The sequence below is a fragment of the Diabrotica virgifera genome, chromosome 1 (assembly GCF_917563875.1).
Source record: "Diabrotica virgifera virgifera chromosome 1, PGI_DIABVI_V3a".
Classification (NCBI taxonomy): Eukaryota; Metazoa; Arthropoda; class Insecta; order Coleoptera; family Chrysomelidae; genus Diabrotica; species Diabrotica virgifera.
Genome location: NC_065443.1, coordinates 309087276 through 309099449, shown reverse-complemented (window position 1 = coordinate 309099449; position 12174 = coordinate 309087276). Strand labels below are relative to the sequence as shown.

General features: G+C 32.7%; 1 protein-coding gene across 1 annotated transcript in view; it reads left to right on the top strand.

The window, feature by feature from the left end:
• Window positions 1-12174, top strand: part of LOC126879222 (semaphorin-2A) — a 687031-nt gene that overhangs the window by 569393 nt on the left and 105464 nt on the right. The window contains exon 4 of the mRNA XM_050642279.1: window positions 2067-2174. Coding sequence (XP_050498236.1) covers window positions 2067-2174 — 108 coding nt within the window. The remainder of the gene's footprint in view (window positions 1-2066; window positions 2175-12174) is intronic.

Genomic DNA, 12174 nt, shown 5'->3' with positions numbered 1-12174 from the left:
GTCAGTGTGTTTTGAGCGATAGAGAGGCGAAGTCCAGTTTTCGAGAAGAGTGTACAAAAAAGTGAAACGCCGGGTTGGTTAGTTTTGTCTTTAAAAGTGAGATATCGTGGAACGAGTGATAGGCTGAGTCGAGATAGTATATAACTCCTTGAGTTTAGAGTATCCCGGTTTTGTTGAAGTGTTTGAAAAAGGTAGAACACGGCATCAGGAGAAGGCAGGAACGAGGGCTGTACAAGGCTTAGTTTTCAAAGGAGCAGAGGCATTACTGGAAGACTTTGGACGAGTCTTTGGATCGCAACCCAAGCCAATAGGAAACGTGTTTTGTGTGAAGACATTGTCAAATCATCAGTAAAGGTCAGTCTATTTTGTTATGACATGAATGCATGGTTTGTGTATTAAATAACACATTGAAAATTGAGCTATACAATCACTATAAAAATTTCATCAAACCTCAATCAATTTTTTACTGATAAATCATAATAGTTCATTATAAATAAAATAAATTTGGAGACAAAAAGAAATAAGATTCCTATTTTTGTAATTGTTGTATTAAATAAAGATAGAAAGATAAGATATTAGAAATATTAAGCAGTTATTGCCATTTAGAGAAAATAAACGATTTTTATAATTTCTAATTGAAATCCGTATGTGTGTATTATTTTACTCTCTTTTATCTATCCCGATTAGGAACCCACTGAGAAATACTTTGAAGCCACGAAAGTAAGTAATTGATATTATAATTTAGCCCTGAGATTGACACTATATTGGTATTTGATCTGTTTGATTAATGAGATAATTATTGATTAATTAATTAAGATAAATTACATCTGAGAACATCATTAGATTTCAAAAGTAAGATCACAACAATATATAGTCACATAGTTATAATAAATTTTGTGGAAGTATAGAAAACAAACGTTTTCAGTGTTTTATTGTTGGATTAAATGCTTGACTTGTTAAGACAGCAAAACATTCGAATTGCCGTAATAATTGCTAACCTTCCTAAAGAAAATGGCACATAAAGAAAAACAAGACTACTTCTGCCGGTATAGACAAGTACACAATCCCTCATTTATTCTTTATATCTTAAGCGACAACAACTCCTAAATAAAAATCCTTTTCCTAAACACGTTTTTTTATGAGCACGTCCTTGGATATTCCCAATACTTCCCGGTTCGGCCATCCAGACTCGGAAAAGCTCTGATCACTCGATTCAAGTGGAAATTGCCGTGTTATACGTTCCTGACCGCTTGGGACTACTTTTATTGGTAATCGGAAAAATCCCGCTTCTATTAAACTTGCGATAACATTACGACTCTGCTCTTCTTCCCGACATCTAGCTCCTTGATGGTACAAATAGAGAGATCAAAAGAGTATTTGTCATCTTTTATTTCGCATTTCGATAGTTTTATTCGCCGATAAAATCAGGCGAGAGGGTGAGGTGAAAAATATTGGATTCGAAGGAGGGTTCGAGTATTAAAAGGATATCAATTTTCGAGCTGTTTTTACTCTTTATGGTCTTTTAATGCCACTTCGCGAAATATATTACAGACATTTGAACTTTTTTATATACAATTTGCTATTTAACTAGTCTCTAATAAAATTTTAGAGCAAGAAGTGTAGTATAAAATAGTCAAACTTAAAAACAAGATTTTAATACACTTACAACGTTCCATGAGAATTATTCGATAACTATACAAATACCGAAATGGCGCGAAGTCGGAAAAAATTATCGTTTTGTTGGACTAAAAATATAGTTATTTAGATATATTTTACATTTATCAATTAGTCTAATTGCACATAATTAGTCTATTATTGTGGCTCGAAGGACCATGTTAAATTTTTGTTTGTATAACTCAAACTGAAAACGTTACTTTATTAGACACATACCAGTCAGAATCCTTTTAAAATAGAAATATTTGGCACTATTTGGTCATTGCCATCATCAATATTCTAATATGTTAATAACAAAACCTTGTTTATTTTTGTTCACAGTTTGTATATTCTATGCAGGTGTTGTTCAAGTGTGTCGGAATTATTTTAATATTTACTTTTTTTTGTTTCAGCACTTCGACTGTCGCAATCACATACGAGTTATTCAATCGATGGGGGATGGAAGCAGACTTTACGTTTGTGGTACGAACGCTCACAACCCCAAGGATTGGGTCATCAATGTAAGTATTATTGGTTCTTATTTCTTATACCAGCAGTTAGTTATTATTTTTATTATTTTCTCCGTTCAGTCTCTGGTTTTCGTAGCTCTGACTTCTTGAGGGAGGGATGATTGGGGAAGGGATCAAGAGACATTTACTTCACAATTATTGAGTAAATGGCGCCAAATTTTTAATTAGTTATTGACACACTTTCTCAACTAACCTTATTTTAATTCACTATTTCAAGATGATCCATGTATATAGAAAATAAAAACAAATGTTAGCAAGTTAAGATTGCTAAGTAATTTCCTAAGTATTAATTTAATGAATTATGTAATCTAATTCTTCAAGGTAACCATTTTAAATTCCAAAAACCAAAACCCTAAAACCAGTGAAATTTTAAAAGAAGCTAATAATTTATACTTTGCCAGTATTTTTGCCAATTTTGACCATACTAACTACAATTTTAATAAACCTGATTGCTGAAGAAGTGTAAATGTCTCACTCTTCGCGGTTTTAATTATTTCATCCGTTATGAGTTTAAAGAGTAGACTGCTTAAGGAGTCTCTCTGTCTTATACCTGTGAATGTCTCTTTCCTCTGCCAGTTGTCTCACTATTCTGTCCTTCATAGAGAGTAAGAGAGAGAGAGAGAGAGGGATAGAAAGAGAGCGAGAGAGAAAGAGTGAGGGAAAAAGAAAGAGAAAGAAAAAAGAGAGCAGTAAAGGTGCAGTAAAACATGGAAAATAAAGTAATCACACGATATTGTGCTATTCAGACGATTCCATACACATAGCAGGCAATGAGTACAGCTTACAAAGATAAGTTCAACATAAAAACGAAGATGCTAAACATGGTCATTTTAGCCCGGAAAATAAAAACCACCATCACCAAAGAACGGACTAATTGTAAAATAGAATTTGAACTATTAGTAGGTAACTAGTTAAGACGATCCTCTACATACTGCAACGGCGTCTAGAAAACTTCATAAGTTGGCAAATAGCACCTGAGCAGGCTGGATTTGTAAAGGGCAGAGGTACTAGAGAACAAATCCTTAATGTAAGAAACATCATAGAAAAAGCCAGAGAATACCAGATCCCGATATTTATATGTTTCGTCGATTATACAAAGGCCTTTGATAATGTTAGATGGGACAAACTATGGAACATATTGACGACAATGGGTGTACCTAAACACTTGACTCACCTTATTAGCAAACTGTACCAAGATAACCTGGCATATATTCGAATGGACGGATACCTGTCTGACAAATGCACTTTGGAGAAGGGAGTACGCCAAGGATGCGTTTTATCTCTCTTATTATTTAACATCTATTCGGAGTTCATAATGCGCAGAGTCTTGGATGGTTGGGAGGGAGGACTAAACCTAGGTGGTGTTAAGATATCTAACTTGCGTTTCGCAGACGACACTACACTTCTAGCCTGTACTCCAGAAGAAATTAATGAATTATTAAAAAATCTCGAGGTAGAAAGTGCTAAATTTGGACTCATGGTTAACTACAACAAAACCAAAATCATGGTTATTGATCGCCAACAACAGTTTCCTGAAACCCAAACTATTGCGGGATGCGAGGTAGTCTCATCTATGATATATCTTGGAGCTCTAGTTAACAACACAGGCAGTTGTGAACCCGAAATTAGAAGACGCATTCAACTAGCAAGAGCAGCAATGAGTGAACTAAACGGGGTCTGGCGTGATCGTCACATTACTATGACAAACAAAAAGAGACTCGTTTCAACTCTGGTCTTTTCCATATTTTACTATGCATGCGAGACATGGACAGTCAAAGAATCAGATAGACGACGTAGACGCCTTTGAAATGTGGACATGGAGACGCCTGCTTCGAATTCCATGGATGGCTCGCGGTACAAATATCTCGGTTCTGGATGAAATTAAACCGGATCAGCGTCTCTCCGGTACCGTTTACTCTAGAATTTTAAAGTTCTTTGGTCATATCCATCGAAGTGATCACAAAATGGAGCGGTTGGTGGTCCAAGGAAGGCCTCAGACTCAACGCCAACGCGGAAGATCTCCACAGCGATGGGCGGACATTACTAAAAAGCTTCTCAACAAACAGTATACTGAGGCAATACATTTAACTGATGACCGCGACCAGTGGAGAAATATTATCAATCAAACTGTCCGAGCTGCTGAAGCCCAATTATGAACCACAACACATCTACTAAGATGTTAATGACTATGATGATGAGTTAAGACGATGTAGAAGCAGTAGTAAAAAACAAATACAGAAAGCCAATAGAGCAGCAGGATGTATAAACGATTTAATATGGAGAAATAAACACATTACGATGGGAACTAAGACAAGAATTTACAAAGCGGCTATGTGCAAAATATTGGAAACATTTGCACAGTACCCTAAGAAGAAGAAGAAACAAAAAGAAAAGAAGCTATGGAATGAATGATAGTTAAACGTAATGTAAGTAGTTGGTTAACGATATAGGAAGATATTCATTGCAATGATCGGACCAAACATTAAAACCAAAATATTACTAGTTAGGTACTCATTTTCGGGAGCAAAACAGCATGAACGAGAAAACGGTGAAAGGATAGCAGTAGTCAATCGAAATGTCACTAGATCCTTTAAAGATTTAAAGGAAAGAGAAGAAGGATATTACACAAGAAGATGTGAATAGATTTCTTTGGAAGATTATCGGGTGAAAGATCTTAGGAAAACGGTATTTTCTTCAATTACGTTTTTTGTATACACTCATTAGCTTCTGATACCCTCCATTTAATTTTAATGTCTCTACTACAGTTACTGTAAGATTTGAAATATATCATTGTTAATATTTGAGAGATGCGTTACTGGGACGACTTTATTTAGGGATCTTTTCATTTTTTTTATGTAAAATTAACTTTGACAAAAAGATTAAGGTGAAACAGTAGCGATCAACAGGTAGCGAAAACGCGTTCCAAGATTGCGGATGTAATTTTGAATATTTTTTCGAGATATTTGGCACACGTATTCTTAATATAATAAAGAATGGCGGTACAGAGCCCAATTTGAAAAATATATTAATATGTGGAAACTACTCTGTAATTAAATACTATATTAAAAAAACGAGCCTGTACCGCCATTAAGAAGAACAAAAAAATACACTTTCTTCAAATAAACTTTTTTATCCGATGCCTAGATTTTGTGTCATTTTGGAACTACTAATGAAATAAAAAATTTTTGTAGTTCCAAAATGACACAAAATCTAGGCATCGGATAAAAAAGTTTATTTTAAGAAAGTGTATTTTTTTGTTCTTCTTAATGGCGGTACAGGCTCGTTTTTTAATATTGTATTTAATTACAGAGTAATTTCCACATATTAATATATTTTTCAAATTTGGCTCTGTACCGCCATTCTTTATTATATTACGAATATGTGTGCCAAATATCTCGAAAAAATATTCAAAATTACAGCCGCAATCTTGGAACGCGTTTTTGCTACCTGTTGATCGCTACTGTTTCCTCTTAAAGGAAAATAGTGTGATTTACAAGAATAGTATTTAGATGCTATTTCATTCAATAATTAGTGCATGCAACTGCATAAAGTCAAAAGATTATCTGGTAATTATGTAGTCTATAAATAATTCTATAGGGTAACTCCGGCACAAAATTTAAAACAAACTGAACTTTCCTGCTCCTGTTTGTGTTTAAACTCCAATTTACGTAGTCAAACTAACTCCCTTTTCAATTAGAATCTCTGCCACTGTGCACGGGCTGACTATAATATTAGTTTTCTGTATTACTCTCCAGTATGTCTTGTCTTGTTTAGTGACTGAGGTTACATTCTGTCTGCATTTGATGACTCCATTTTGGGGATGGCTGTTCAAAATTTAATAAGGTTTTCTTGTGCGGCATAACTGCATATCTTATCTCTTTTAATAACATTCGAGTAATTTTGAAACAAGCACACGGTTAATGAGATAAAGTTGATGTAGCGTCGCTGGTAGGGTTTAAATTTATGCTCCGTGGCGGGCTGTTTTGGATATGAATAAAAGACGGAGACAGAACTTGATGGATGTTTGTGCTTCGAGATGTTAATATACCAACAAAGGATTAAAAGGATTAAATAAAAACAATTTATATATACTAGATGTACACGCAAATATCTACCAACTCTAATCAATAGAAAAATTGGATCAATTGATGCCTATAGAATCAAAACCTGCTAGATCCATCTTTTGAAATTTTTCAGGAGACTAAAAAAACATTTCGTAATCAAAGTGGCATCTAAAAATATCATAAAATGGCACACTAATTTGGTATAGTCATTTTTCTGCATGCCCCTTATATCTTATATTTATTTATTTATTTATTTACGGGCAAACCCATTTTACAAATTAAGTACAATTTTAAAACAAGTACGATAATAAAAAAAATACAATTAACATGGTTAAAGGTTTAAAACAAAATAAAACATTTATAAGCTAAAAATTACAAGACAATTAAACATGAAAGTACACAGACATAATATAAATAATAAACATAAAAAGTAGGTACCTACATCTGATAATAACTGATAATAACCGTCGTCAAGTGATATTTGACAATACGGCCTTGAATCTGTTTAAGCTGTAGGAAAAGTCGAGTTCCTGAAATTGATTTGCAATTCTTTGGCTTCGAGATAAGAACGAATAATGAGCATAATTTGTTCTATGCATTGGTACAGAAAATGAAACCAATTGTCTTGTCTGGCGGTTGGGAACTGCGAAATTAATTTTCAGCATATCTGGGCAGTCGATTTGTGAGTTAACCAGCTTAAATAATAGAATTAAGTCGTGATGTAATCGATGGCTTTTTAATGTAGTAATATTTAGCATCTGTAAAATATCGTCATAATGCATATACTGGCCAAGTTTAAACGCAACATGTCTAAGGAATTTATGTTGCACTTTCTCAATTTTATCACTATACAACTGATAATAGGGAGACCACACCGAAGAGCAATATTCCAGATGAAGTCTAACCAACGAACAATATAGAATCTTTGATGGTTGGATGGACGTAAAATCAGAAGTAACTCGTTTGATACATCCAAGAAGCCTCAATGATTTGTTAATGATGGTTTTAAAGTGCTCATGAAAAGTTAGTGAGGTATCTAGCCATATTCCAAGATCTTTGATAACAGTTTGTGATGAAAGAACAGATGTTTTAATGCTGTAATTATATAGTAAAGGGTTATTAGTTCGATAAAAACGCATGACATGACACTTACTTGTATTCAGTTCCATACCATTATTGATGCACCAACTTTGAAGTTTAGTCAAGTCGTCTTGTAATTTTTCAGCATCTTCACTTGACCTTATTACAGAAAATACCTTTAAATCATCAGCAAATAGGAGTACAACACCATGGTGAAAACTTTTAGCTATATCATTAATAAACAGATTAAACAATAAAGGTCCCAAGTGGGAACCTTGTGGTACGCCAGAAGTTACAGAAATTTCATTGGATTTAATACTGTTAAAACGTACAATATGTTTTCTATTGGAAATATAATCTGCAAACCATTTTAGTAACGATCCAGTGATACCAAAACTTTCAAGTTTAGTTAATAGGAGCTCATGATTAGCTCTGTCAAATGCTTTTGATAAGTCTGTATAAGTAGCATCAACTTGATGACCTGCCTCCATTGCTTGTGTTATATAACTAATAAAATATAGAAGGTTGACTTCTGTAGATCTACCACTGCAAAATCCATATTGTTGAGACGCTATTTTGTGCCTAAATACTAATGATAGATGTTCTGTTAATATGGCTTCAAACAGTTTGGGAATGGTGCTTAATATAGATATAGGACGATAGTTCTTTATATCATGCTTATTACCGCTTTTATAAATTGGTGTTATATAACTCAATTTCCAGTAACTTGGGAATTGACCTGATGATAATGACTCATTGAATATATAATATAAGGGACGAGCTAATACAAAACTACAGTATTTCAATAAGATAGGAGATACTGCATCAGGACCTGGACCTTTCCGTGGTTTCAGATTAGTTAGATGTTGATAGATTTCGAAGATGCTAACAGAATAATTAGAAACATTCTGATCACTATCAGTTACGAGTATTTGATGTTGAGTTATATTATCCTTACGATACACGGATAGAAAATGAGAAGCAAACAGATTGGCAGATTCAGACGTAGAAATCTTCAGAAATTTGTACTTTTAATTTGTATTTAGCAGATTTTGATTCTAAGCCCACATAACATTGCTCATTTTCAACTGTCTTTAGGGGCAATGAATGCACTAAAAGTAGGTATTGCAACATTTTGATAGGAAAACATACAAAATACACAAGAAAAATAAGTATTTTGTAGTTCATAAAACTCTAGACATAGCAGGGATTGATTCTACGTTAACATTTCAGTGTTATTTTGAAGAGGATTTAGAAGGTTTTGAGCCGAAACCTTATGCCTGTATATTAATAGATACTTGAACTTTTAAACTGTATAAAAAAGGGAAAACGAAAAATTTAGGATTTAGCAGGTTTTGATTCTGATGGACAAAACGTTTACCAATCACCTTATAAGACAGGGCTGTAGGTATATTGCCAACACTGCTGTTTAATATATACAGTGAAGTCTTTCAAAAAACTTTAGGAGAGTTTAACGATAGAATAATCATAAAAGGTAAAATCCTCAATAATACAAGTAATGTCTATGATACTGTTGTATTTACTTCAACTCTACCAAGTCTGACAAACAGACTGGAACGGCTGAACGAAAAGTGTACCATATAATATAGTATTAAGTGGACTTAAAGAAAATAAAATTCATGGTCATTACAAAACATCCAAAAGACTACGAAACACTTCATATTAATAATATCCAGATCGAAAGGGTAGACAAATACAAATATATATATACAAAGAAAAACCGTGAGTTACTGAACACCATCAACTTTCGAAAGTTGCGGTACTTTAGACGTGTGAAATGAATCCAAATATAGATTCATGGCAATCCCGCAGAGAAAAAATCATTGGAAGACGAGATGGAAGACGTAGGAATGTTCCTATAGTCCGTCCCACCTTGACTTTACAGTATAGTATAGGGAACATAGGCAATGCAGTCGTTATGAGAGTTTTTGGCGCGGTCATGCCAATTTTATCAAAAATAATGTGTAATCGAACATTAGAGCGATTACATTAAAACTGTTTAGAAAGGCAATCTACAATTTTAGGATTCATATTCGTAATAACTATAGCAGGGGTGGCGAACCTTTTTATATTAGAAGGCCAATTTTCATTTTACCATTTTTGAGAAGGCCGCATCCATATAGATATACGATTTAATTAAAGGAATTTATATGCAAAATTAAAATACATAATTTTCTTTGCAATTAAATAATAATTTTTATACATATAGGCGCGAAATGTTGCCAAGTCAGTGACGTTCGATTTCTTGTTATACAAAAATCGATTTTTAGTAATTCCAATGTGACACAAAATCTAGGCACGGGATAAAAAAGTTTATTTAAAGAAAGTGTATTTTTTTGTCTTTCTTAATGGCGGTACAGGCTCCTTTTTTCAATATTTTATTTAGTTATAGAGTAATTTCCACATACTAACATATTTCTGAAATTGGGCTCTGTACCGCCATTCTTTATTATATACGAATATGTGTGTCAAATATCTCGTCAAAATATTCAAAATTAGAGCCGCAATCTTGGAACGCGTTTGTTGCTACCTGTTGATCGCTACTGTTTGCTCTTAAGACATTTGCTCTAAATCTTGTGTAACTTAATAGCTTTTAGAACATAAAAAAAAAACAAATTGTTTTGTAAATATGTGTCACACCATTGTAGTGAACTAATGTATTTTTATTGGACTGATGTACATCACAACACGTGAAGCAATAAGAAACATTAATATTAAATCAAATTTAATAGCGAAAAAGATACCGTAAAGATAGATTAATAAACAATTACAATTGTAATTCGTTATCCTGAACTACGCAATGTTATTAAAGAAGTAAATGAAGATGTACATACTGCGTATTGTGCTCCTAATTATATGTACACCGAATATTCGAGTAGTTGGTGCAGTTAGTTTTTAAATAAACATCCTCCTGACTGCGCCATTTTACCAGTTGACTATTTCCCGAAGAGAAGTTTGTTTAGAAGCTCTTCAATATTTATTTAGACGAAATGCTTGATTATCTAGTTCGTCGAGGTGTATAAATTAATAATACTTCCAATATTGATTCTAGCAGCGGTTGATATGTAGGGTAATGACACTTAACTAGCTACCGATGAAGCGAGAGGGATGTAATTTTCAAAGTACAAATTGCATGATTGATAATAAGTTTGATCAAGTCTATCATGTCATTATGTATATGGCTCTGGGATCGATCTTTCAATGTTAAGATTTAATGAACCGCTTGAAACGGCAATTGGAAGTTTTGTCGCTGTGGGGGAATTCAATTTAAAAGTTAATTTAATAATTACTGTAATCATCAGCTAGAATCGCTCCATAACTTTACTGAAACTCGATAACAAAGTTAAAAAACTTTATCTTAGCTAAATTGTGGCTTATTATTCGGAAATTAAGCAGGTGGTACGTTTATATCAGCGAAGACTCTAAATATTTTTTAAACCACCAGATCACTGTACTTCCGAACGAAGCCCTTACAAAGTGAACCCATACAAATTCATTTGTAATATTACAACCGGTAGTTGTATAAAAGATATAGGAGGTGTCTTTTACTGTAGACGTCTAGAAATTTTGTAGATTATACAATTCACAAGGAAGTTTTAGTACATCCTATTGGGAAATTACTGGCCATAGGCAAGAAAAAATGATTATAATTTTCTGCTCACCATGCAAAAATATACTTGTTCAGAGAAATAAGGAAAAAAATATCCTGTTGGTGACACATCCCCCTCCAGGCCAAAACCAAATTTTTTGAGTAGTATGGACATCTATATTAATAACCTATATGTTTCCTGCAGCCGATTTTGATGATATACATAGTTATAAACAAATGAAGATCAAAAAACGGTAAATTTTCGCTTTTCTCGTCTATAACCAAAAAGTTAAGTATTTTAAACAAATTTGAGAGTGAGAAACTCATAAATCGTATACAAAACTTCAATATGGCGGTCGCTGAATGTGTCTATCCCTATTGGTTGCTTAGAAAATTGCAAAATAAATAATAAATTTTGAGTTTTTATAAATATTCATAACTTATGCAAAAATTAACTTAGAACGTTCTAATTACACAGAATTCTGAGACTTCTGGTGCTTAAATCATACCCTAAATTTCAAAGCGATTGGTCAAATAGTTTAAAAGGTATTTAATTTGTTTATCCCAAATTAATTTTTTTTGCAACGCTATAAGTCAGAAAATCATGAAGTTACACTAATACTTTGGATAGTTTATGAAAGAAGAAGATTTATACTATTAATTTAATTAAAAAGAAATGACAAAAAATAATTCTAAATACTGCAAAATTATTTTGTAAAAAACATGTGAATTAAAAAAAAAGGGGGGCTAACTTCGTCCCTAATTGTCCTAGGACAATTGTTTTTCTTTCTAAATGTATATAAAAATTCAGTCTTTTCAAATATGAAAAAATAATTCTTCTACGGGTAACGGTTAAAAAGTTATTCTAATTGTTTATAAGTAAGCAAAAAATCGACGTGCTTTTTCAAAATAATTTTACACTGATTAAAATTACTTTTTGTCATTTTTTTAAATTAAGTCAATAGTATAAATGTTCTTCTTTCATAAACTGTCAGAAGTCTTATTTTAACCTCATGATTTTCTGACTTATAGTGTTGCAAAAAAAATTAATTTGGGATAAACAAATTAAATAACTTTTAAACTATTTGAACAATTGCTTTGAAATTTAAAATATAATTTAAGCACCAGAAGTCTCAACAATTCGTCTAATAAGAGGGTTCTAAGTTAATTTTTACATAAGTTATGAATATTTATAAAAACTCAAAATTTATGATTTATTTTGCAAATTTTCTAAGCA